The sequence below is a fragment of the Dipodomys merriami genome, unplaced genomic scaffold (genome assembly GCF_024711535.1).
Source record: "Dipodomys merriami isolate MVZ:Mamm:240054 unplaced genomic scaffold, mDipMer1.0.p SCAF_8, whole genome shotgun sequence".
Lineage (NCBI taxonomy): Eukaryota > Metazoa > Chordata > Mammalia > Rodentia > Heteromyidae > Dipodomys > Dipodomys merriami.
The window spans coordinates 53,557,910-53,585,776 of record NW_027206401.1 but is presented as its reverse complement, the minus strand read 5'-3'; the positions used below and the strand labels follow the sequence as shown (position 1 = coordinate 53,585,776).

At 47.6% G+C, this 27,867-nt stretch overlaps 1 protein-coding gene across 3 annotated transcripts in view; it reads left to right on the top strand.

The window, feature by feature from the left end:
- The window catches only part of Adgrb3 (adhesion G protein-coupled receptor B3), a 527,596-nt gene extending 501,042 nt beyond the window's left edge, over positions 1–26,554 (top strand). For 2 of the 3 annotated variants that reach the window (XM_070010769.1, XM_070010771.1), the window contains 4 exons: positions 2,875–3,539; positions 14,557–14,592; positions 22,256–22,360; positions 25,806–26,554. In XM_070010769.1, coding sequence (XP_069866870.1) covers positions 2,875–3,539; positions 14,557–14,592; positions 22,256–22,360; positions 25,806–25,994 — 995 coding nt within the window. In that variant the 3' untranslated portion in view covers positions 25,995–26,554. The remainder of the gene's footprint in view (positions 1–2,874; positions 3,540–14,556; positions 14,593–22,255; positions 22,361–25,805) is intronic. The other variant, XM_070010770.1, reaches the window with a different exon arrangement.
- The last annotated feature ends 1,313 nt before the right edge of the window (positions 26,555–27,867 follow it).

Here is a 27,867-nt window from a genome sequence, read left to right as displayed (position 1 = left end):
TAATGTAGTTCCGGTCATTCTAATTCCCAGTCTTCTCTAGGCGGCCATCTCCGCCCTCCATGCTCTCCGTCTTCTCCCTCTCCCCAAACTGCACTGGGCTCTGGCTTCAGCCTTCCTCACAGCCCACTACCGCTGCGTTAGTAGAAAAGAGTTTCCCTCGTAGTTTTGGATCAATGCCCTTTGTAGCTGAGCTCAGCAGCAGCTTTTTACTTGTTCTTTTTTGGGATTTTCAAGAGATATCTATATCCATGTTGAAATATGTTAAAAGTGAAAGTCTCAATTTATAAATGCTGAGCAATATTTTGTTGAAATTTGCTTCTGCAAATGCTGGAGTATACAAGTCATGGTGCTAAATATTCAGACACCTTGGTTGCGTCCAGTATTTAGTTGTATTTTGCTCTTCACAACTTGATTAATTTCTCTTAAAAGTTCTACTTCAAGCCGGGCCAGTGGCTCACGCCTTTAATCCTAGCTACTCAGGAGGCTGAGATCTGAGGATCACAGTTCAAAGCCAGCCCAGACAGGAAAGTCAGTGAAACTCTTTATCTCCAATAAACCACCAGAAAACCAGAAGTGGTGCTATGGCTCAAGCGGTAGAGCTCTAGCCTTGAGCTGAAGAGCTGAGGGACCACGCTTAGGCCCAGAGGTCAAGCCCCACACCAACAAAAGAAAAAAAAACTCTACTTCAACTCTGTGTTTTCTTGAGTAGGGGGTATGGGTGTGTTTGTGTGGTATATTCAAAATTTGGATGCATTTTAAACAAACCTATGAGAGTGATAAGGTTTGTTCAATATTTGGTAGATATAAGGACTGTCGGTTGACACACCACATTTCTGGTTTAATGTGTTCAAGGTAAGATCATGTTGCACTCATACAAAACTAGTATGCCGTGTATAAATTCAGATTTCTAAAGTCAATATTTGGCTCAAAGACTTCCCTTATTAATATTTTAATAAGAATATAAAATTATACCTCCCTAATGCAATAAAGTGGGTTCTCATAATTTAAATTTTTTATTCTTTAAATTTTAAGTCTTTAAATCTTACTCCTATAATTTTTGGGTTAATTTCTGTATAAAGTTAAGGACTAAAAATACTCATTTCTGAATTTAGATGGGGTTTTAAATATTTTTTTACTTAGAATATCAATTAATATTTTTTGCTTCTTAATTTCAATTACAAATATTTCTGGAAATCACAATTAATGATTTAGTATGATTGAGAGAGTTTTAGAGATAACTTTGTTTTGGAGACAAAATCTTACCATGTAGCCAGGCTGGCCTTGAATTCATGGTCCTCCTGCCTCAGCCTCTCCATCCTGGAATTACAGACTTGTACTACCACACCAGGCTTACAAATAACTATAAAGTTTAATCTTTCTGTAGTTTTTATGCATACTGAAATACAAAACAACTTGGCCACACTGTGCTTGTACAAATACATCTATGTACAAATAGACAACGCGGTTTTGTAGTGTAATACTGCCACTTGACAAGACATTGTTAAAGACAGCAGACAGTACATGTGGCAGAATAATTTTAAATGTCTTTTAGAGTAAAGGAGAAACTGTTCATGATGTATCTGTCAGTCTCTGAACTAGTCCGTACTATCTGATTCCGTGTGAAGACTGGAGTACCATGGGCAAAATTCAGTCTATCTGAAATCCTTCCTGCTCTCATAAGCCAAATATTCTACAATGGAATTTCATAGCATACCCTCAGAACACTGGCTTGTTCATAGGAAAGCTTGCCTCTGCCTCTGTCCCTCTACCTTTTTATACAGAGGCAGAAAGGGGGCAAGAAGGAGCCGGTTCCTAACACATATTTTAATGAAGAATCATAAACTCTTCAGTTGCTTTGTATGCTTTAGTTTGGTTTGTTTATATTTTTTTAGTTACCTTTTATCTTTATGTGATCATATGCTTTTTTGAGGGTAGGGGGGTTCTGGTCATGGGGCCTGAACTCGGCCTGGGCGCTGTCCCTCAGCTCTTCACCTCAAGGCTAGCGCTCTACCACTTGAGCCACAGCACCACTTCTGGCTTTTTTCTTTTTGCTAATGTGGTGCTGAGGAATCGAACCCAGGGCCTCTGGCATGCAAGGCAAGAGCTCTACCACTGAGTCACCTTCCCAGCCCCATATGCTGTTTTTTCTTAATGCCCATTTATCAGGCTTAAAATAGGAGATTTTCAAAAGCCTGTGTGTTTTGTTTTGTTTTGCTTTGTTTGTTTTGTTTTGTTTCTATTTAAGCTCAGATGACAATGCCTTGAGGGTACTAGACCATGGATTGAGCTCATTTCAAAGAACAATCTTTCTTTACATTTAAGTGAATGTGATAAATGCTTCTGAATCCTTTGTCTGCCTGGACCATAGAAGCTAAGTGGTAAAAGCTCATTAACTTTCTCATTAATTTTCTGTATGTAATTTTGGGGATTTCTAACTTAGTATGATGACGTTAGCATCGATTACCTCTTTCCAGACATATTTTTGATGAGGAGAACTTCTGGAACACTTTAGAGGAAAAAGCCCTTCAGGGGAAAAGAGCAAATTTAGGTGATATTTGTAATGCTAGAAGTAGATTGGTGGCTGAAGGTCTCCGGCGCCCCAGCCCCTGAACGGCTGTGGAGCTGTGGGGGACAGGACCGGGATTTCTGACAATGACTGATCAGCCCCAGAGTGCTGTGAGGCCCAACAGAACCAAGGGGTGAGTGAGGCACCTGACATAAATAAACAGATAAAGAGGAAATTCCTTGAGCAGTTCACATTTCTGTTCTATGAAGAGGTCATTCAGGAAGGAGGCACGCGTCCCTGGCCCGGAGGCACCCTCACCTTGTCCTGTGTCCTGACCCTGTCCCGTGCCCTGTCTGTCTCACCTGCAGTTCTCCACAAGGACCTGGGGCCCTGCCGCACCGCCACCATCACAGGCACGCTGTCCCGGATCTCTCTCAACGATGACGAGGAGGACAAGGGCGCTGCGCCCGAGGGGCTGAGCTACTCCACACTGCCGGGCAACGTCCTGTCCAAGGTGGTCCTTCAGCAGCCCGCGCCGCTGCACGTACCCATGGGCAGGGGCGAGCTGGGCGCCCCATGCCTGCCCGAGGGCGGCGAGCTGCGCAGGACGGTGTACCTGTGCACGGATGAGGACCTGCGGGGCACCGAGCGGGACCTGGGGCACCCGCAGGACCGCGTGCTGGACAGTGACTACATCGTGATGCCCAGGGGCTCCGTGAGCGCCCCGCCGCCCACCAAGGACGAGAGCAAGATGAACTTGGGCATGGACACCTTGCCGCATGAGCGGCTGCTGCACTACAAGGTGAACCCCGACTTCAGCATGGCCCCCCCGGTCATGGAGCAGTTTGGTGGGAACCTGGACCAGCTGAATGCCCCCATCCTGGACCCACACCTGGCACCCCGGGAACACATGCAGAGCATGGCCTTCGAGCCCCGCACAGCAGTGAAGAACTTCATGGCCGCGGAGCTGGATGAGGGCGCCGGGCTGTCACGGAGCGAGACGGGGTCCACCATCTCCATGAGCTCCCTAGAGGTGAGTGATGGGGTTTGGTCTGAGCCGGGCGTGGCTCATGCCTACCATCCCAGCTCTGTGATCTGAGGATGGATCACAGATCAAGGCCAGCCCGGGATAATCTCTAGTCACCCACAGATGGAGGCAGCGTCACCTGTGGGGCTGCTTTCCCACAAACAGTGGGAATGGTGACTACCCCACTACCCAGCCCAGTGTCTGGATTTGCCTGCAGCTGTGTGTGCCACAGATCTATAAAAGGAATGGCAGACTGGTGCTTCTGCATTGAAGAGGCATCTTCTGGCCAGTAACCAGGCTCAGGACTGTCATGCTAACTATGCAGAAGGCTGAGTTCTGAGTTTCGGATTCAAAGCCATCCTGGGCAGGAAAGTCCCTGAGACTCTCATCTCCAAGTAATCAGCAGAAAGCCAGAAATGGAGCTGTGACTCAAGTAGCAGAGCACTGGCCTTGAGCCAAACAGACAAGGGAGAGTGCGGTGTCCTGAATTCTCAAGCCCCAGTACTGGTACAGAGAGAGAGAGAGAGAGAGAGAGAGAGAGAGAGAGAGAGAGAGAGAGAGAGCCCCGATATTTAGGAGATCCTACAGGACTTTTTGGTACAGCTTGATGATATAATTAATTCAAGGTGCTTTGTTTTCATTGGTGGTGGTGGTGGTGGTTGTGGTGGTGGTGGTGATGGTAGTGGAGAGAGAGAGAGAGAGAGAAAGAGAGTGTGTGTTGCAACCTCATAAAAAAAAAAATTAGCTGGGTGCCAGTGGCTAACACCTGTAATCAGGCCTAGCTACTCAGGAGGCTGAGATCCGAGGATTACAGTTCAAAGCCAGCCCAGGCAGGAAAGTCCATGAAACTCTTATCCAATGAACTAGCACAAAGCCTGGAGTAGAGCTGTGGCTCAAGTGGTAGAGCACTGGCCTTGAGCGTAAAAGCTCAGTGACAGTGCCCAGATCCTGAGTTCAAGCCCCAGGACTGGCACAAAAAATAAACCAAAATCCAAAATGAGAACGTTTCTCTGAGTTCCACCATCACACTGACAGTAAGCTACATTGTTAGGTCAGTGTCTTACTCTCGAATGATGAGCACTGAGATTGTTGGGCTTAAACTGAGAGTTCTCTGAAAGGGTAGGATGGGAGCTCACTAGGTCAGGGCTGGGAGAGCCGGCCACATGGCGTGGGCCTCACATGAGCAGAAACACAGCCTCAGCGCTCTTCTGGCCAAAGAGAACAGCCTGCAGCTGCCACCGTCCCTCTTGTATTAAGCAATTCAGAACCAAGGTGTGCCTCATCCTCTTTCCTGTTGCTGCTCCTGGGTGATTTTACATCTCCAGCAGCCTTGCAGTAAACTGGCCATGGGTAGATATGCGCAGTGCACAATTCCGAGTGTGCATTCTTCTCCATGCATGGCCAAATGTGCTGGCGTACCAGAGCCTGCCCCACAGTGATTTAGAGAATGGCCTTGTGATGGCCGGCGGCTCCCACTGGAACTGTGCAGTGTGTGGCGTGTGTTCCACTGTCCACAGGTCCCAGAGCGGTTGTTTGGAGACTAAAGGCTGTTCTCAGCTCTACCTAGAAAATTCCATAGTGCCTTCGGGGCAGGACCGCTGTGTAGAAGAAGGCTGGGCCATCTGGAACAGCCTCTCACAGAATCGGGGCTCTGAAAGGAGCCAGGTCAGAAGACTTCTCTGCCAGGTTTAAAGAACCAAAAGGCAGGAAGACAGGTTTGGTCTTCAGCCAGGAGCAAGGAGAAAAGTCTAGAAGGGCTAACTTGTGGTGACCAGCAGTCAGGACGGCCCTGACTATAGCCACCCGTGCCTGTGTGAGGCACAGCAGGGAGAAGTTTAAAGAACAGAATACCAGAGACTAGAGCTGGCCGCAGGTGAAGGAATCCACAAAAAGAAGCATGTGGAGCCCGGAGCCCAGGTCTCCTGGATTCTCCTTGCTTCTCTGACTCTCCCACTCAGTCCTGCCTTCCCGGGTGGGCAGGTGTCATGAAGCTGGATTCTGGGAGGGTCTGCACAGGACCCCCTTCAGAGCCAGAGTGTGAGGTCCCCCTGCCCCTCCTCTCCCCCACACTTCCCCATGTGGCCTACACAGTTACAAATCTCCCTAGAATCATTTCCAGAACCCAAGTACAGACAGGGGCCGAGTTCCACTCAGAGTGACTGGAACCTGTGGGCAGAAGCGAAGCATCCTTTTGGATTAGCATACTATTTCCTTAATTGTATTTCCTTATTTTCCTATCAAAATATATAGTGCCCTCATTAGCATAAACTAAACAAAACGTTCAAGCAAACTTCAAGAGCCTTCGGGAGAATTCTGAGTGAGCGTACATAGAACAACATAATATCAAAAGAAATTGTGGCACTGGTGGCTCACGCCTATAATCCTAGCTACTTAAGAGACTGAGAGCTGAGGATCATCCCAGGCAGAAAGGTCCATGGGACTTGCATCAGTACTGTCACAAAAGAACAAAAGAAAAAAATTGTAATGACCATATGAGAATTTTCCTCAAAGTGGCTTTTTAACAGTGCTAAAGACATTTAAAGAATATTGCATTAGAATACTTTAGTTGCTGTAAAATAGTTTTACATCCGAAGCCTCATTGAGCTTGATACTGTACAGGCTATTGGACAGCCTGTGTACAGAATGAGTTTGTTCTTCTTATGCTTTCTTCACATCTATTCTTATTATTAAGCATAAGATCATATGTAACGATGATTCTGGCAAAAGCCACCGGCTTGCACACTGAAAAGGAAGGAAATTCAGCATTCAGAGTAAAAGCTCACTTTTTATTCTCTAAAAGGATGTAATAGTCATGCTTAGGGTGACCATTTTAGCAAAGAGAACATATAGATGTGGGAGTAAACAATAAAAATTAATATTTGTAGAATGTCTTTCAGTAGCATGAATTAATTCCTCCTCCACATTCTCCATGTGGCAGGTTACAGAGCAAGAGCCTGACAGCAGTCTTTCTGGCAGGTTGAGGCCCTGCTGTCTAGAGGAGATAGCAGTAAGGCTGGGGCCAGCAGGAAGGACCCTTCAGAGCTCCTTGCTGACTCTGGCTAGGCCTGGCTGGAGGCATGGAGGTAAGGCCTCACTGCAAACAGCTGGCAGATTGCAGGCAGTGGGCTAGCAGAGCCGCGTTGGGGAGAGGTGCGCCGATACTGCTGGATTTTGGTCACCAGGGCCAGTAGAGGACAGCGACACACAGAACGTGGCCTGGGCATGTGCCGAGGAGGGAGTGCAGCAGGGCCGGGCAGTCTGAAGATGGAGGTGGGAGACAGTGAGGACTCTGGGAGACCCAAGCCCAGAACAACTGGAGTCTTGGTGCCCTAACCAGAGCTCCCGAACCTACAGGAGACTCCTCCACCACCCTCAGCTAGGAGAGCAAATGACCCCAGTCCCGTCGTCCTGCCCAGGACAGCGTACAGGCCCCGGGGTGTGTGTCGATCCAGAATCTGCCTCCAGAGTTGTTGTCATATTACCACCCTGGGAAGGAAACAGAAGAGGGTGAATGCACAGAATTCAGTATTCGTGAGCATCATGCACACCGGGGGAGGGGGCAGTGTTGAGGTAGAAAATAAAAGAGCCAAAGAGATTTGAGGGGGGCAAGTGGGTGGAAACACATATTCAAGTGAGGATGGGGAGCAAAGTGAAGGCCTCCCGCAGGAAGCCCAGGATCCTGGGACCCCAGGGACCCTCCACTGGAAGCCTGGGCTCCGGGCCTGTGCCGCCAGCCCCCAATTGTTGGGCGTGAAATGTCTAACACAGCTAGTGCATTGGCATAAAAGTAGATCCAGGTGTTTCCCCACTCTCATTAGTTTTGTTTCTTATTTCCTCAAATGGCCTCTGTTAAGCAACCTGGAGAATGTCAGAGGTTCTGCAGTGATTGCAGGAGAGTCAGTATGGGAGAACTTTTTAGAAGAAGGGCTTCCGCTCTCCATGTCCTCTGCCTGTTTTGTGTAAGGTGAAGAATGGAATTATCTTCAGCACTCTAGCCATCCACTTCAATTAACTCAGTAGCGTGTGAGTGTGTGGTGTGCATATTGATGTGGGGAACGCTGAGCGAGGACCAAGGAGACATCTTGTTCATAAGGACTGTGAAATCCAGGGTCCCTGTGGGACTGCAGTGCCCTTCACTTATTTGCTGGAACAGCATCATTGCATTAAGGCCACTCACTGAAGCTCGGGGTTCCTTCCAGAGCCAGTTATGTGCCTGTCCTGGGCCTGCTTGGCATCTGGTCCCCCAAGGTCTTGCTCGAGTTCATTCAGTGTCCTGGGGCCGCTAACTTTGGATGCAGCTCAGGAAAGCAGGGCAGAGACTGGAGTTAGGACGAGAGGAAGCGGGGTGGCCACACCTGTGCTCACTTCCTGCCTCTGCCCACGGCCCGAGGCCAGCCACTCCGTCATCAACCTAGCCTCTTGGTCATTTCCATGCTGCCCAGCAGGTACCTGCCTCCTTTCGCAGGTCAATTCTTGGGGAATGTTTGGCTCCAATGTAAATACACTAAAATAGATTCTGTCTGGAGATTCTTGCCTTAAGTTTTTCATCAGCAAAAATCTGACAACGGATAAAAGATTACAAGTTCAAGAGATATCAGTTAGATAAAGGTAAACATAAATTCTTTCATGAAAACAGGAACCTGCTCTGGAGACGGTGGTTCATCCTGTAGTTCAAACTGTATACCTGAGAGGCATAGAGAAGAGAAACACAAGACTGGAAATTAACTATATTTTACTTCATGACAGGAACATGACTCAAGTGGTAAAGTGCCTGCCAAACACTCGTGAGGCCCTGAGCTTCAGCCTCAGTACAAAAAGAGAAGCATGTCTTCCCACTTCAGCTCTCACTCCTATACACTCTGTACACTCCTATACACACTCCTATACACTCTGAAAACATTCTCCGAAAGTCTTCCTCAGTTTATAAGTGGACAGAGTTACCACTCAGCCGGTTTCCTACAATACCCCCTCCCCCACCCCAAGCCTAATTAATTAGCATTTAAGTGTATTAGATTTTATTTTTTGTGTGTCAGTACTGGGGCTTGAACTCAGAGCCTGGACACTTTCCCTCAGTTTATTTCACTCAAGACTGGCACTCTACCACTTGAGCCGCAGCTCCATTTCTGGAGTTCAGTGGTTAATTAGGGAGGAGAATCTCGTGAACTTTCCTAACCAGGTCAGCTTCTCCTCCCAAGTGAATCCATTGCTGCCCCTCTAATGGAAACTTCTAGTAAGGCCCTGTTGCTATTCTTCAGTCAGTGACCTGCTATGAATCTTCCAGTGTCTTGTCCAGTGCCATTCGCTTTGAGAAATCACTTATTGCTTGACAGGAGTTGGACGTGGAGGCTGATGGTCACTGCATGTCCTCTATGCAGCCTGGCTCCACCCTGCCCCCTTTCAGATAATCCCAGGGACTTGTTCCTGGGTCTAGAGATAAGGGTGGCATCCCATGACCTGTCATGACTACTCGCCCGTCCATCCCGTGAACTATCATGACCACTTATCCATCCATGCCATGACCTGTCATGACTGCTTGCCTGTCCATCCCGTGACCTGTCATGACCACTCACCCGTCCATCCTGTGACATGACATTGATCTGTCCATCCTGCGAGCTGTCATGACCACTGGTCTTGTCTATCCCATGACCTGTCATGACCACTCACCTGATTTTCTCTTCCTATGTCGGGCTACTTGCTTGTCCAAATTCTCCCAGAGTATTTCTGAGAAAAACAACACATACAGCATCATAAGCCACCTTATGAGCATTGGTTGTCTGCCTCAGGCCTTCCTTTGATGGCTCCCCAGTAATGCCCAGGCAGCTTGCACCAGGGCTGGCCCTGTGTGTGCTGGACAGGTCTAGGTGATGCAGTGAGGCACAGGTCCCTCCCCGTGCAGAGGGAGCTCTCTGGGAACGCAGGATGATGAGCTGAAAGGGCCATTCCAGCCAGCGTGCTGTGTTGGGAGCCCACAGGCGGAGGGAGGGACAGTGGCAGGACCATCGCAGAGCTGCCCTAGGTAGCTGAGGGAGGCCGTGTGTGGACGTGGTAGAGGGACAGGCCCGTGAGGAGGGCTGGGAGAGGCCCTCACAATGCTCACCACACACCTATGGGCACCAATGCACACCTGTGGGCACACAGCCAGGTCACCACGGGGTGGGAGGCTGGGAGAGGGGGGGAACAATGGAAGGGTGGCATGGGGCAAGCGTTGTACTCATGAACTGACATGTTGAGATGAAAGCCCTTTGCACAACTACTGAAAGACAATGAAATTGTAATAAAATTAGAAATAAAGGGAAATGAAGTGGAGAAGGAGCATGGCTGGTGGAGCTGGAGAGCAAGGAAATGTTCCAGGCCGAAGAAACTGCAAGTGGAGAGGAAGGAGCTTGGTTCATCCTGTTTACATCGCAAGACTCGCATCACTAAGGGAGAATGCTTTATGTGGAGACTGAAGGAGAATGTCTCGTGTGGAGAAGAGAGAAGATCCAGACCCAGTGCCCATGGAGACGGGGGAAGCCAATGAAGACTGAAGTGGGAGATGGCCACCACCCGATCCAGGCTCTAGTCCACCAGCCTCAACAGCCATTCATCCCAACCCAGGTGTGGAGAGCCAAGGACTGAGGCATAGTAGCTACAAAGAGGGCTGGGTAGATGGCTGGGAACAGTTAGGAGGCTTGATGAAGATACCAACTGTAAAGGAAACATGGACATAAGAGTGGGCAGCCAACTAGCTATGCCAGTGTGATGCATCTGAGAAAGGGAACAGAACGGAATGGAATAAAATAAAACAACAGAATAGAATGGAATGAAACAATAGAATAGAACAGAATGCAACCTATTAGAATGGAACAGAATAGAATAAAACAGAATAGAATGGAATGGAACAGAACAGAGTTAAACAACAGACTAGAATAGAGTTGAATAGAGCATGAGCATGTGGATTGAACAAGGACAGGGACAGGAAAAGTATGGAAGATGAAGGGTAACTCCTATGCTTTAGGTTTGGCTAGTTAGATAGCCAACCCTTGCTTTTAAAAAAGTTATCTTTAGTTATACAATGGGATCGCAGTTCAACACGTCAGTTTATGGGTATGATGCGTCTTGATCAGTGTCTCCCTTTCCATCCTCCTCATCTCTCCCAACCCAGTCCATGCTCTCAACAACCTATTTCCATTTCCATATCATGCTTGTAACACTGCGTGTTATCATTGCATCTGCCCTCTATTCCTCTCACCATTTCTTTCTTCCTTTTTTTCTTTCTTGCCAGTCCTGGGGCTTGAACTCAGAGCCAGGGCACTGTCTCTGAGCCTCTCTGTGCTCAAGGCTAGCGCTCAACCACTTGAGCCACAGTACCACTTCCAGCCTTTTCTGTTTATATGGTGCTGAGGTAATCGAACCCAGGGCGTCATGCATGCTAGGCAAGCACTCTGCCACTAAGCCACATTCCCAGTCCTCTCTCCATTCCTTTTCCCCCTCCCCTTGACCTCACTCTCCCACTAACACAGATTCCAGCGTCCTGGTATTCACTTTGTTAGATGGTCAGTTAATTGTTTAGAGGAGTGACACCACTGGAATCCTCTCCCACATGTACTATTTAATACACTGGTGTACATATAAAGGTGACCCTGTATGCTTACATACATACTTATAATTCAGGTCTAATTCTCACATCTGAAAGAAGACATGCACCTTTTGTCTTCTTATAACCGACTCACTTCACTTAATTTTTTCCAGGTCCATCTATTTCCCTGCAAAGAACATCATATCATATTTCCCAATGGATGAGTAAAATTCTGCTTTATACACACACACACATGTCACATTTTCTGGATGTATTCATCCATTATAGGGCATCTGGGCTGTTTCCATAACTTGGCTGTTGTAAATAGTGCAGCAGGGAACATTGGTGTGCAAGTGTCTTCGACATATCCTCACTTGTAACACTGGGTAGATGCCAGGAGCAACCTGGCTGGACCATGGGATGGTGCTGTGTTTAGTGTCTGAGGAACCTCCAGACCTCCTTCCACAGTGGTGGCACCCCCTCCCCAATGGGTGTGACAGCTGGGAGTGAGGGTGCCTCGTTGTCTGCCAGTGTGGTGTGGATCTCAGGATCCCCACATTCAGGAAGAGAGGCGCAAGTCAGAGCTGAAAATGTAGACTTGAAAATGAGCTTTAGCCCCCAACAGTGTGGGGGGCGGGGAGGAGCGGAGCCCTGAGGACGCGTATGTTAATGAGGAGCTGGTTCGCTTTGAAGGCTCAGAGAGTCCAACAAGCTGAGAATGGAAACATTGACCTTGGTGTTTGACCAGATGGAGCTCATTAGAGGCCTTTGACAAGAAGAATTTTAATGGAGTGTTAAGAGCAGAGAATACAAATGGAGTGAGTTCTCAGTGGGAAATTAGGAAAAAGAGACAGCATAGAAAAACATCGTCCACTGGGGCAAAAAGGATTCTTGATGTATTTGAGAATTAAGTACATAGGGGCATTTGTTATATTATCTTTACATATTTATACAAAGGGGTGTCAGCTCAACCTGTCAGTTCTTGAGTCTTGATCAGTTCGCCCCTCCCGCCGTTCTCCCAACCCCACCACCGTCCCCTCCAGTGACCCGGCTCCTGGTCCAAGCGTGTGCACTGAGTACTGTGACTGCGTTCTTCCCCATTCCTCCCTCATTATCCCAACCCTGCTAACAAAACATGGTTTCGCTCCCTGGTATTTATTTTGTTATATATCTTCAGAACATACTTTAGCCTCACCACGACCCCTTCTCTTTCAGTGATTGGCACATCTGAAGAGCCTGCTAGCTGATTCTCATTTACACACACAGCCATTATTTACAACTTTCAGACCTAACAATTGCAGTCCTTACACCCATAGGAAGATATCCGAACGAGTGTGCAAATCACACACGCTTTCTGCAAGCTTCCGGGCTTGAAAGACTGCATCCATTGTGAATCTGCCAGGCTGGAGTGGTGGCTGGGTTCCTGGCGCCTCCTTTGCACCGGTTCACGCGAGTGCAGCTTGCCTTCCTGAGCTGACCCTCGCTTTACCACAGGAACAGCACATCCACATCCATGGCTGCCCCCGAAGCAGCGCGTGTTAGAATGAGCTCCAGGTTGTTTGGTTCAGCATAGCTTCTCTTTGGAATCACTGTCACATGGCTACTGCGTCCCCTTAAAAATACCACTGGCATCTCAGAGTTCACCTTGGACCTCAGGCCTGTTTGAGCCACAGTGCAGTCAGGAGTGCTGCACAAAGAGGAAGGAGGACAGCTGGATGTGGGGGGACTGCTCTTAGTCTCAGCTCTTTGCTTGCTTGGTGGACCTGCCCTTAGTCTCGGCTCTTTGATCGCTTGGTGGACCTGCCCTTAGTCTTAGCTTTTTGCACTCCTGATGGAGGACTGAGTTACCTGAACACAGTTTTCCTCACTCATGACACAAGAATGGTACTCTCTACAGGTGTCCCACAGAGCAGTGCAGTCACGCCTGAAGATACTCGGTCAGCCATAAGCCAGTGGGCGTCAGTGTGTGGAGACAGGAAGACAGGGCACACGCGCTTATTTCCATCTCCCCACGCTGTATTTGTTACGTGCTCGTTGTTCCATTTACCAGCCACGGCTCTCCTGACTGAGCACATACACACATGTGCGTGCACACACACACACACACATGGACACACTTCCTGTGTTTACCCCCGAGTCTCATCTGTCATGACCACCCCATCTGCTAGACCCTAAGTCCTAGTTTAAGAGAAAGCTGGGTGTTGGTGGCCCACACCTGTAATCCTAGCTACTCAGGAGGCTGAGAGAGGAAGATTGCACCTCAAAAATAGCCTGGAAAGTCTCAGGAAATCAGTGAGATTCTCACCTCCAGTTAGCCATCAAAAAGCCAGAGGTAGAGCTATGGCTCAGGTGGTAGAGCACCAGCCTTGAGCAAATAAAGCTGAATGATAGTGCTCAGACCTCACTGAGGTCAAGCTCCATCATAGGCGCGTGTGCGAGTACGCGCGCGCGCGTACACACACACATACAAAACTAAAGATTGTAAGTTTTAAGATGAGAACCAGAGCAAAAAGAACTTACATATTTTACCTATTTTGCAACCGTCTATTAATTGTTGTAAATACTGATTCATTCTCCCCATTTCATCTTCACCAATATAAGCCTTTTTAGAAGTCTATGTGAGGAACTGGTTTTGTTGCCTTCATGTTTGGATGCCTTTGTACACATTTCCCCACATCTGCCCCTCAGCAAGCGCTCGGCAGACACCCGAAATGCGCACCACAGAGTGGATCACATTTATTTATAACTAGATTCCAAAACCTCACCCAACTTTCAGCCACAGAGGAAGACTGTGAGACATTTTGCTGGGGCGTAGAGTATGTACTTGCTTGACTGAGGTAGAATAGTACCCCAGCTCCTGAGGCAGTCAGGGACTTTCCTCTGGTAGACGATTACCAAATTCCAAGAAATGTGGGAGCCATGCATGATGTCGATAGAAAGGCGGGCAGAACTGGTAGGGAAGGGGGCTCGAGCCAGGCTCCATGGTACTGGCATGTAGGAGCAGAGGTGGGGATGGTAAGGGGAGGCCCCAGAGGCCCCAGAGCACAATGTTGGCCTGGCCCAGATGACTGAGCAGGGCTTCAGCTAAGATACACCTCTTGGGTGGAGGTCAGCAGAAGATCCGCCAGTAGCTACACAAAAAAAGCTGAAGCCAGGAGTGGTTTTGCTACTGTAGAAGTAAAGTCTCTTTCCAGATTGAAATTCATGGGTGAATTTTCCCAGGAATCACTTCCCCTAACTGAAAATTGGATTATAAATTAAAGACAAAAATACAAATTCAAGGGAGATTCAAGGAGAAAATGAAATAATGCAGACAGAATATTTTAAGGCCGTGAAAATTTTCTTACGTGAAAGAAGTGTGTACAAAGATGCTTTATTAACAATTACGATTTCCATTTTATATGAATGACTAAACATAACTTTATTGATTTCCTCTTTTTCTTTAAAATAAAAAAAAAAAAACAGAGAAGAAAATCCCGGTATTCAGACCTTGACTTTGAGGTAAGTTTCTATGAATGATTTTATCATTTCAATCATTTGATTCAAAATTATCTGTATGATTATTTGATCAGAATTTTACTAAAGACAATATAAAATGCAAAATAGTTCAAAGAGCAAAATTGATCTATAACTGCTCACTCATATCATTCCATATAGCTATGTAAGTATGCTATAAAGTTTATGTCAGTAAGTCAAGCTTTTGAATTCGCTTTTGTATAGATATAGGGAAAAAATAAAAGCTCTGCTTACTCAAGTGACTAAACTGCTGTTTGCTGACAAATAAGGAATCTGCATTAGAAATGCTCTAACAAGTAGCAATGATGGCAGAATTTGAACTCCATCTCGTTTGCGGGAAGGCAGAGTCTGGGTCTCCTGCCCTTCACATGCCGCCTTGGTCTCTGGTCTCTTTGCCTTGAGCATCCTGGGTGGCAGCCTGCCTCTCTGTTCTGATCCCATTGTTAAGATTCTCTGTGGTATCTAAGGTGTTTTTTTTCCCCTCTAGCAGCCTCCTCTTGTATTTAGAAAATGTCTTTTCACAGAAAAAAGCAAGCTAAAGAACCTTACTTCCCAGTTTACATGAGATTCATATTCACACTGGATGATTGAAGCTGGAATCTACTAAAATCATACCATTGCAGCAACTTGTGCTGAGTATAAAGTTAATAATGTTTAAGCATCACATGACATGCACTTGTGTCTTGATAATTGGATATGATTCCTAGCCTGCTGACATAATTGGATATAATACATTATATATTTCTTGGGCAGAGTATGCATAGAACTCAGTACTCCTAGCTGACATTTGGAAATTACAGACATCTCCAGAACGGGAGAACCTGAGCCCTTCACTTGATATAGAATGAGTATAAGAATCAAAAGAAGGGTCTGTGGGTTTTTATTGGTCTCTGTGGTAAGCGATGGTTGTACACGATGGGCATCCAAGGAAAATGATCATTTTCAGTAATAATTGGAGCTATAAGATTCAAAAAATGATCAGGATTCTGGCTTCCAGAAATAAGCAGCAAGTTCAGATGCCTCTCCATTGTAGCAACCCACCAAGGAAGCTTTTGGTCATATGTTTCATTGTGTCCTAAGATTTTAGTCTCCAAGTACCACGATTATACATTCTCATAAAAACACAGCTGTTTCCACATTTCCAGCCCTTTACGAAGCAGACCAGATGTTATTTTTTCCTATCTATTCTTTTCTGTTATTATTACCTGATAGTTATGGTTATGCAGGGTAGATTTAGAATCTCTCTCTCTTTTTTTTTTTTTTTTTGTCCATCGTGGGACTTGAAGTGCAGGGTAGATTTAAGTGTTAATTTTTCCCATGTCTACACTGTAATACAGTTCACACATCACCCCTTCTGTCTTCTTCCCCCAAATCTATTAATTCCTTAAGTAGCCAAAAATAAGGGAGCAAGCTGTGCCTATGTGCATGCATGTGTGTGTGTGCACATGTTTGTGTGGACATACATGGACATGCACAGGTGATACAGCCCCTTACCTTGGGCTACCAAAAGAATTTGGAAGTGTGCACACACAGACGTATAGTTGTAAAAGCAGTGAACTGCTGTGTTGCTACAGAGGCAAGGAAGCACAAAATCACCCACCGGGCATTGGTGGCAAAACAGAGTAAAAAACCTAGATCTGAAATGCAGGCTCCCAGCAAGCAAGCGGCTGTGAAATCACAGGGCTGGAGGTCAGAGGTGCAGCGCTGGGCATCAGAAAAGCCAATTCCCCCCTCCTTCGTTCTCCATGGCGACTAGGAGCAGCTTCCTCCAGCTGATACTTCTGTTCCTGCCAGGCCTTCTTCATATAACAACAGCAACTTCACAGAAAGGCCTGCTAACAATAAAGGAGCGTTTAAACACATCATATCCTCCAGCTCTTTAGTCATAATTCCTAAAGCTGTCAGGATTGGATGGGGGCTGGTGGGGGCGTTCAGACATGATCGTTTCTTCAGCAGCTCCTCAGTGTTTCCATCAGGTGTGTAGCAGCAGGGATCTGCACCCGTCTTCCACAGACTGTACAGGCATAGCATTGCTACTTGGAGACCTGGCAATGAGTAAGACTAGTCTTGTGCAGTGTGTGATCCCTGAGGACCAGTCTGGGTGCAGACTTGGGTGGTCCCTGTCCTTTGTTTACCCTGAAGCTAGATGCACTTGGCTTATGTTGAGATCCCTGCCACTCCTTGTCACACCACACACATGACGACCATCCCATGGAAATCCACAGGCTTCTTCCCTTACTGCTTTACACCCACCTGCTCCCCCGGAAATCAGCTTGTTTGAACTCCTGTCCAGGCAACATTCATGGCTGGTTCGAGTTCCACCGGAGATGCCCCTCACACAGCCTGTCCTCGGGCATCTCTGCAGGCCTTGTCCACAGACAGCAAAAGGTGAACCTGTGAACGTGGCTCATATGTGGAGTCCTAGCTAATCCCAGCTGAGGTCTGAGGATGATGGTGTGAAGCCTGTCATGGCAGGGAAGTTTGTAGATGCTTTTCTCCAATTAACCAGTAAAAAGCCAAAAATGGAGGATGGCTCAAGTGGTAAAGCACCAGCATTGAGGGGAAAAAAGCCAAATGATGGTGGGGGCCTGAATTTAAATCCCAGTACCTGTACACACTCACCTAAATAAAAGATCACAAAGTTGAACCATCTAGATAATTTGTTCCACGTACCTTCCCTGTGTCTGCAGGGTAAGGAGGCCTCATAGAATGGGAGCGGGCCGTGAGCTCCCTCCAGAGCCTTCTGCTGTGGGGAGCTCTTAGACAGAAGATGCCTTCCGCGCCTTGGGCACCACCCTGGCCCCTGCTCCATGAGGTTGCATCTGTTCAGTGTTGCTAGCTCACAGGGATTAAGTACCTGCTAAATGTCATACTGTGTGCCAAGCATCCAGGACGCACAGATGTGTCACTCCTGCCCACAAGGCTTTCAGAGACCCGACGGGAAGATCCTGACAGTGCCGCATGGTGGCAGCATGGTCCAGTCTCCTCATATATGTGTGCTCCCTGCCCATCCCACCCCATCTGGCTGTCTCCTCACCCTCTCCGTCTAATCTGGGTGGTACAGGGTGAGCTGTCTGAAGGCAGGGTAACATTCTGAACCTGGCACCCAGCTGCTTGCGTGTGGACAGCCCCAGTGCATCTCCTGCCCAACAAATTGATGACAATGGCTTCGGCCTCTCCATGCTGTGGAGACGAGGAAATAAAATCATCGCTGCTGCTCCCTCGGTGGATTCTAGCTGTGGCGCCCATTATTCCCACTTCTCATCCTTCTGAAAACCTTCAAAAGAACACAGCAGGGCAAGACTCGCCCCAGAAGCCGGGGCCGGAGGAGGATTGGACGCCAGTCTGCAGATTCACAACCTGAAATGGACAGAAGTGAGATCGCCACAAAAGTGTATCCAGGACATAGCCACCCCACATCTCTGAAAGTTCGAGGACAGTTGTCAGGATGCAGAAGGCACGCAAGACAACACACATCACAGCAGGGCACTGTCTTGGTTCTCCTCCTCCTCACACATCTGAGGGCCAGAAAGGCCTTCATGGCCTCCAGGCCTCCCTACTACCTGCCCCTCTCCAGCTACTGCAGCACATGGTGAAGAACAGCCTGGAAAGGAGAAGGGCAGGAGTCCAGGGAGGCAAGTTTTGGCCCCCTGGGTGGGTCCTCACACTACTTCGCACACTCTGAATGACATCAGCCAGATAGGAGCACCAGACACTGATGGTGGTGGCAAAGCATGCATGTCATATTCTCTGAGCAGTATAAAGAAACAATTCTGAAGGGATTGCCGATACAAGCCATCTTCGACATAATGTAGAAAATACACCTGGGATAGACGTTTGAGCAAACAGCAGTTTTGAAACCTTAGTTGTAAATTGAGGTTTTCACAGAAGCCAATTTCTTTGGAAAGCGTGATGTTTAAGTCACAAAGATCAGAAGTTAGCTTGATCAATACTGAAGTCAGGCTAGTTCCAAAACGTATCGCTGACATGGACCTGCAAGATTTGTAGGCATGAAAAACATCTCATTTGGCAGGCAAGGAAAAATCATGTGAGAAGACCTTCACTGTGGGAACTAGTACCATTGCTGTCCCAGAACATGGCTGGCAAGGTTAGAAATCCCCCAACATTCGTGTCTTTCCCTTGATGAGCCTTCCTCTCCGTGAAGTGGGGAAGAAGTTGCCGGTGGAGACCCGGCCGGCTGCATGGGCTTTGTGCTCTGACGTAAGCCTCAGCCCAGTGCTGGGCAGCACCGCCGTCACCATTCCTAGCAGAGCCGAGAGCACCATTCCAATCTAGGACTATTACCTGGCCTGAGGACATGTTCTCAGCGAATATTTCAGAGGAGTTTGGGCCCATATTTGAACATCCGGATTTTTCACTCACTTCCATATTCATTTCAGAACAGCTTTTGTGAACATGTGTGAAATGTTAGGAAAGACCTGTTGGTTAGAAAGCGCTGCGACCACGCTGAGTTTGTATTTTCCTCGTGTATTTTTTAGTATATCGTAACGATCCTCGAAATGAAATCCCCTAGTTTAGAGTGAAGTGCCACAGAGTCTCCCTCGGCCCCAGCCCTTCTCTCCAGCGGGACACAGCTGACCTGGCTGGGGCGTTGGACAGCAAGCCACGGGGAGTGGCCTGGACACACGGAGGAGCACTTCCTGGAAAGCGCATGCAGTAGCTCCTGTTCGGGCGGGGTCCAGTGGGTATCGGCCCACAGGTCTGTCTTCACAGCCAGGGCCCACACTCTGCACAGCTGGGACATGGCACAAGACACAGTGCCAGCAGTTGCGTGGGGAAAACCCAGCCTGCACGTTCTGTGCCGAGACGAGGCGCTGCCTGGCACCGGGTCCCTCACAGGAGAGCATGCGTCCCATCCTGGAAAGGAGCCATCTCCTTGAAGAGAACACAGGATCGAAACTGGAACCCAAGCACCTCTGGACTTTAGGAAAGGAGGGAGTAGGCAGGATCATAGGAATAACTGACAGAACTGTCAGTCGAGATCTGAGAGTGAACATGTGGGCATGCCCGCACCCATGTCCTTCTGCTTACAAATCCCACTGCTTGCTCCAATTCCGTGTCATCTCCATCCCAGTACCAGACACCAGCCTCCTCATGAGACAAGGCCAGGCCCAGTCTGGTGGGTTCGTCTTGGCTGCCCAAGTGCCTGCGTACTGAGTTCGGGGGAGATGTGCACAGAGACTCCACCTGCTGACCATGGGGACCATCTGTGCCAAAGACCCTGGGCTAGCCGGCCCGCCATGAAGAGCAGCAAGCTCCCAGCGCAGCTCTGCTTTGTCTGTTTGGTGTTGCTCAGACACAAAGTTGACATTTCAGGTCATGTTCCATCTCCCCATGGGCTCAAGGACCGGATTCACATTGCCAGGCCTGTGGTCCCTGACCCCACCACGCTTCTTGTGCAGATCTCCTTCCTACCAGATGTCATCAGCCAGCTTCAGCAGTGCCTGTTCCCTGGGTGCTCCTCCATCTCCCATCCTCTGCTCCTCTGTCTCCCCTGCTCTGCTCCTCCATCTCCTGTGCTCTGCTCCTCTGTCTCCTGTCTTCTGCTCCTCCGTCTCATTTCCTCTCATCTGACCATGGACTTCATAGCTTGTTCAGAGGAACGAGGAAAGATACTCATTATTGCAAAGAACTTAAAATGTAGGCTAGAGAAAAGTAGATAATAACAACGTAGATGCGTGCAAATCAAATTAGGGAAGTAAAATTTTTGGAAAAATAGGCTTTTTAAAACACATTAAACATTTAATTTGCCTTTCTTTTTCACCCTTCTTTGCACACCCTCTCCCTCAAGGAAATATACTCTGCAAGGATCTCCCTAGAAAAAAATGAGATATTACTAATCATCTCTTGGAGATGTGACTGTTTTTTCCAAACACTTAACTTTTGAACATTTAAAAAATGGAGCTAGACTATCACCCCGTCACCCTACCTACACAGGTAGCTGAGGTAGGAGAATTATGGTTCAAAGTCAGCTCAGGAAGAAAATTCTGTGAGACTCTTATCTCCAGTTAACCACAAAAAAGCCAGATGTGGAGGTGTAGCTCAAGTGGTAAAGCACCAGCCTTCAGCATAAAAGCCAAGTGAGAACTCGTTACAACAGAATAAACTAAATATTAAAAATAGGGCTGAGGTGTAAGTAGAAGATGCCAGTGCACGCCCATTGAGCTCCTTGTGAGCACACACTTACATTTTAGAACCGTACACAAACTTGGAAGCCACAACCTTGGACACTCACCAAAAGATGGATTTCTAATGTTTAAAAATCAAACTTGAGAAGGACATTTTCTCCCTTTGACAGCAAATTCTATGTTATGGTCTCTTATAAATATTCTGAGATACAAAAGAGACTCTGATTAGTTCAAGGCCATCCCTACTTGTGACTTGAGTTAATGAGAGGGAAGGGTATAAGAGGGATGAAGAATATTCATGTGTGTCTATGAATGGAGAAGCTTAGCAGCCGCATGTTACACCAGAACATGTATTGTCAAGCTTTTATGCCATCACACAAACAATCATCTGAGCCAGGTGCCAGTGGCTCACACCTGTACTCCAAGACATCAGAGATCTGGAGACTTATGGCTCCAAACCACCTCAGGTAGAGAAGTCTTCTAAACTTTACCTCCCACTAACCAGGACAAAGTCAGGCTGGAGCACCAGCCAACTAAGACAGCCATGCGAGAACCAGGCCCTGAGCTCACACGGAAAGTGCAAGGCTTTCTGGTCTCTGTTTTACACTCCGGTGCTCTGAGTCAGGCTTACTGGCCATGCCTGAGATTTCGCCCCCACTTGAGTGCAGCAAGCTAGGGCTTTAGTGCTTCTAGGCAGGAAACATACAGAGGGCAAACATCAAGGACTGGGCACTTACAAGTCCAAAATTTTAACATTTGAAAAATATTGTAACAATTTTTATAAAGCACATTTAACCTTTGAGTGATGGAAATCTTATGCCAGAAAAACTGCTGCACTTTTAATATACCTACAAGAAAAAAATTGATATGTTTGGTAATCTTACAAATGCAGATGGCTCCTGCCTGTAATCCTAGCTACTCAGGAAGCTGAGGTCTGAAGATTGTGTTGTAAAGCCAGCGGGGCAGGAAAGTCTGTGGATTAACCACCAAATCGTGCCTTGAGTGAAAAACCAAGCAGCAGGAAAATGCCTGGAGGACAGAATGGACCAGGGGAGAATGATGGGTGGGGTGTCTGATCAAGAAGCCCTGTAGCCCTGGCTACTGAGAGGCTGAGAGCTGAGAATAAAGGCTCAACACCAGCTCTGAGGAAAGCCCACAAGACAGCTAACCAGCAAAGTGCTAGCAGTGAAGCTGTGGCTCCAGCCTTGAGCAAAAATTGTTCAGGGACAGTACCTTGGCCCTGAGTTCAAGTCCCAGGGCCAGTACAAAAACACAAAGAAAATTTAATTTAAAAAAGGAAAAGAAAGTGAATCTTATATTTTCTTTAAAGATGTCCTAAACAGGAGATAAAGACTCAGTGCCCATCAAGTGTAATTGTGGTGCCTTTTGGGACCCCTGCTTTCTGTTGCCCCTTATTATTTAAACAAGCATATAACAAAACTTCTTCCTGAGTACAGAAATCAAATCAGGAATGAGAGCCACGCTGTTCTCTCTTGCAGAAGGTCATGCACACGAGGAAGCGCCACATGGAGCTGTTTCAGGAGCTCAATCAGAAATTCCAGACCCTGGACAGATTTCGGGATATACCAAATACAAGCAGTATGGTGAGTTCTCGCCTCCCTGGCCAGTGCAGATGTGGCGTTGCGCATGCCCTGTTTTGCACAATGCTCATACAGTCCAGAAAAATAATCAGTACTCAAAATGTGCCCCAGAGATGTTAGCGGGACACAAAATTAGAACCTCTTAAGCAGGTTTTCCATATTTTAAATGTCCCCCTCATTGTAATTGCTATGTATGGTTACATAGCAAAAATATGGTGGCTTTGGCAGCCATTTTATCCTGAGTAAACGTCAGCTGATTGAAGTGTCAAAATAGTGGGTTATTTTTTCCATTTTTATTTGAATACCTGCCACCAGAAAGCCATCACATGTTATCATCTACACATAAAGTTGTGCCTGGAACCAGGTTGAAGGAGCTTTACCTCCAGGAGACTCCGCATTTGCGGTGAGTCGGCTTGGGCGCCGTCCTTGCCAGTCAACAGGGCAGTGTGGGCCCTGGGCTCCAGCCACCTGGCCCTCTCCACCGTCTACACTGCCTGCTGCCTGCATAGGGTTTTATCACACACAGCAGCAGCACGCAATCATGGAGCAGCCATGGCCATAGCTCAGTCACCAATGGCTCCCTCTTTCTTCACGATAGCACTGGAGTGTGATGTAGAGACCCGCGTTCAGGTGAAAACACAGCCGGAGTGATTGCGTCCCCGGCAAGTCACGGGACTCTGGATCCTTTTCTTAACTAGAAAATAGTCATAGATGGACTCCTCAGCCCCACCTCCCAGCTGCAGCACCCAGGCTCACCCTGAGAGAGACAGACCAGAGCCCCCACCAGCCCCAGGCCTGGCCCATGCTGGGTGCTTCTCCTTGACTATGGAATAGATGATGATAGATAGGTAGATTGATAGATGTAGATGATATTGATCGATTAGAGATGTTGATAGATACATATATAGATTGGAGTAGAGATGATAGATACAGACAGATGGTAGAGATGGAAATAGATGAGAGTAGGGATCAGCCATGGATTGATCATGGGTACAGAGACAGAGATAGTTACCTCTGCTATGTATTTATAATGGAGGGGTCTGTGCGTGCTATTGCATCGCACCTACATCCCATCATTCCACAGCGTTTGACTGACTTAGCCCCAGCTTACTGATGGGTGTGGTTTATGAAAAGCTAAAGAACACAAGTGGACAGACCACAGCCTGTGCTGACTCTTAGTCAAGTCTCAGCACGATGGGCCGTGGATGCCCGCAGCCTTGGCCTCCGGAGGCACCTGCACTCTCCGTGCTCGCTCTCCTCTTCACGGGAAGCCATCAAATTTTAGCCTGCAGATGAATGAGAATTACCCCCACTGAGATTAGGCCTAAACACATTAACTACCCATTTCAGAATATTGAAAGGCAACATTGAAATAAACAGAAGAAATTCATATGTAAAAAGAAAGAAGGAGAAGAATGTGTTTACCAATCTGAAAGCCTTCCACACCAAACACAGCCGGCTGTGTGTGCGACTGCACTCCCCTCTCACACATACGCACATGGAATCATTAACAGCACAAATATCTGTGTCTCCATTTCCTGACAACCAAAATAGCCTCCTCATGACACCCCGCCTCTGCGGCAGCCTGCCTTTTCTGGAAGGGATGTATAAATATTTACCATTTGGAAAGTTAGGACAGCATTGCTGTCCCTGCTCAATTATTATCTTAAATATCTGAGGGTAGAAAACAAAAGGAGTTCCTTGTTCAGTTTTGATCAATACTGAATATATGAATGAGTTCATTATCCTAATTCAGGCACATAATTTGTGATGGCACATTGCTGATGGAAAATTTTCATAATTAGGCAGAGTAAGATGTTTCTGAAGAATCTGGAAATTGTTTTCTCGGGGAGGGGAGGGGCTGTGGCTACAAAGGATGGAGTTGGCGGAGAGTGGCAGAAATTAGGAAGTCAAAGGGAAGCCAAAAGAACGGGCCGAGTCTCCCTTCCCAGGCAGGAAACCATTTAAGGCATGGTAGTGAGATCCAGAAAGTAAACCCCGCCCAGGGCCCTGCACCCTTACCAGGGCCTGGGACATGCCCCACGCCTATAAGAGCAGACACACTGGTGGCCTTTCTGTCCTGTGTCCTTTTACTTTTTTTAAATTTTGGAGACAATGTACAGACATGGATGGCTTTGCGCTAACCCTCCACCCTGGCCTTGGCAAGAGAGTGGACAGCCCACCCACCCCAGGCCCTGGGAGATGTGGGGCCACCAAGCAGGCTTTGTGGGACCCTGTTCTCACACTCATCTCCCCTCATTTCAACTCATGCATCCCAAAATCAGGCTAGCATTTTTAGAATTACCACACTCAGTCTGTTTCTCCTCCATGCTTACTTGAGCTCAAAGCACAGCCTCATAAACTCAGAAACATGCAGATTCTGATCAAGTCCTCCCACCAGATTCCCGCCTCCAGCCAGGACCATTCAGGTGCCTCATGCACTAGCTCCCGCACAGCTGCTCCTGTATTCAGCCTTTGCACCCATGCACTCAGGGCTGAGAAAGTCACACACGGTCCCAGGCTTGCAGGCTGCCCCTGCTCACACCCACCTCACAGGGAGAAGGGGGGACTGGGGGTACCACCGACCAACTGGCCGCCAGCTTTATTCCTGCCACCACAGGGCCATGTCCACTGTGGGCCAGCAGCTCTTCACCACAGAACTCTAAGGGACAACCTCAGAGCCCAGGAACCATGCTTCTCCTGGGGATCCTGCCTGTGACCAGGGAATGAACAAGAAAGCCAGCCTGTTGCCCATAGTAGCATATGTCTATAATCCTAGCTATATGGAGGGAGAAATAGGAGGATCACAGTCCCTGGCTGCTCCCAGCAGGAGTGGAAAGTAAACTGTCTGAAAAATAAACAGTGGGAGTTATAGCACAAAGGGTGGAGCGCTTGTCTCCTAAGCAAAAGCCCCAGGGTCTGAGTCCCAGTACCACAAAATAAAAACAAAGTCATCCAATGGATTGGTTTATTATCCATATAATAGAACTTCTCAAAAGTTCAGCAGAAGCCGGGCACACATGGCTCATGTTGTAACTCCAGCTACCCAGGAAGCTGAGATCTGAGAATGACAGAGCCAACCAGGGAAGAAAAGTTTCTGTGACATGTATTTCTAATCAACCAGCAAAATTCTAGAAGAGGAGCTGTGGCTCAAGTGACAGCACCAGCCTTGAGCACAAAAGATCAGGGACAGCACCCAGGCCCTGAGTTCAAGCCTGAGGACAGGCACAAAACAGCATAAGTCTTGCACATTGCCTCTTAGCACTGTTTGCACGCTTGAACTCTCAGGACGTGTTAGGAAAGTGGCCACTCATTTGTTCAGTGAAAGGACAATGCTGGCCAAGCTGCCTGCAGCAGCCCCAACTCCCTTCCTCAGCTCTCTCCTTCTCAGATCCCTCCCCTCCATCCTGGCTGCCACCTGTGAACCACTCCCATCCTCTCCCCACAGGAGGCCCCAGTGCCCAGCAAGAGCCCGTGGGACACATTCCAGGCCCCCAGCGAGTACCAGCACTACACCACCATCAATGTCCTGGACACAGAGACCAAGGACGCCCTGGAGCTGAGGCCGGCTGAGTGGGAGAAGTGTCTGAGCTTGCCTCTGGACGTGCAGGAAGGGGACTTCCAGACCGAGGTGTGACCGGGCAGTTGGGCCAAGGCGGACACGACGGTGCCATGCTCGGTGACCACCCAGGCCCAGCGTGGGTCCCTGGGATGTCCCGTGCTATGTCCGCGGCTGGCCCTGTGCCCGCCCGCACCATTGGGGGAGAGGCCCCGGTGTACAGTCCGACCCAGTGTTGTACGTGCGTGGAATGGATTCGTAAGGTGATGGATCTCTATAGATAAACCTCACGCAACGACTCGTGTTGTAACCGCTTCATGTGGTCTAGTTTTCCAGAAAACTTCACCATGAAGCACAATGTATATATTTATGCAGTTTTTAAAGTTTATAACAGTCTGTTTGGCCATTACTACACTTTTTACTTTATAATATAAAAAAGCAAAGTTTTTGTCATTAAATGAATGTTTGTTGAGCTACATTCTTCATTGCTTTAAATGCAATAAAGTAATAATCTCACTTTTATATGAATAATATATTTCACATCTTTATTATCGCAGTTTTCTCTAGAGAGCTCCAAGTGCTTCTCTCTACTGCACTGTGTATAAAATATTTAAAATGTTGTATGGTGTAAATAAACTTTTGTCTACATATCAGTTTTTTTAGTGCATTTTATTCTGGATGTGTTCAGGAACTTACATATTTATAAGGTAGGTTTCTTTCTTCCAACACAGAAACAGAACATGCATTTGTGGTTTTAACAAGAGTTATTCATCTTTTAAGGTGAGGCCTTGCACATGTAATCATGGATTTTTGTGATGCATCTGTGTTCTCTCCCCAAACACCTTTGGGTATGGGGCTGTCAGAACTCACTTGCTTGAACATTATGGGGTGATCTACTTCATGGCAATAAGAAAGCATACAGGAGATAGTAAATCACCATGCAGAAATTGATGCAGGAAATGCATTACGTAATTAAGCTTGCCATTTGTTTTAGGGAAGGAATTGTTCCCACCACAGTGGGAAAAAACAATTTGCTCAGGACTGAAAAACTTGCCTGTCTACATCGTAGCGGTCAGACTGGAGCCAGGACCAGGCAGAGCTGGGTGTGCCTAGTGTCCCACCTGTAATCCTAACTACTCAGGAGTCTGATGTCTGATGTTCTGAGTTCAAGCCCAGGAAGGAAAGTCCATGAGACTCTAATCTCCAACTAAGCAGCAAAAAGCTGAAAGTGCAGTTGTGGCTCAAGTGGTGGAGCAAAGCCTTAAGCAAAAACTATGCACAATGTCCACCCTCTGAGTTCAAGACCCAGTAGTGGCACACACACACACACAGAGTGTTGTTCTCTGTTGTGGGTAGTGGTGGCCATGGGGCTTGAACTCAGGGCCTGAGCACTGTCTCCACACTTTTTCACTCAAGGTTAGTACTCTATCACTTTGAGCCACAGCACCACGTTTTCCAGTGGTTACTTGGAGATAAGTCTCATGGACAGATATTCCTGCCTGGGCTGGCTTTGAACCATGTTCCTCAGATCTCATCCTCCGAGATAGGATTACAGGGGTGAGACCCCAGCTCCTGGCCACAGAGTGGTTTTTTAAATTGTGAAAATACCATACAGAGGGGTTACAATTACATGAGCAAGGTAATGAGTACATTTCTTATCAAGCATTGTTGCCTCCTCCTTTGTTTCCCCTTACCATCCTTTCCCATTTCCACCCCCTCCATTTCCCCCTCCCACCCATGCCAAAGTTGTAAAGTTCATTTTTTGACATAACGTCTTGTACACCTCATTGTTGCAATGGGTCCACCTGTATCCCTATTTAAACAATTCCACAGAGTGATTTTTAACAAAAGAACCACAAAGGTGAAAGCGGAGGTCAGCCTGCCTTCCTCCTGTCCCTCAGTGAAAGCAGAGGCCAGCCTGCCTTCCTCCTGCCCCTCGGTTTGCCAGCTC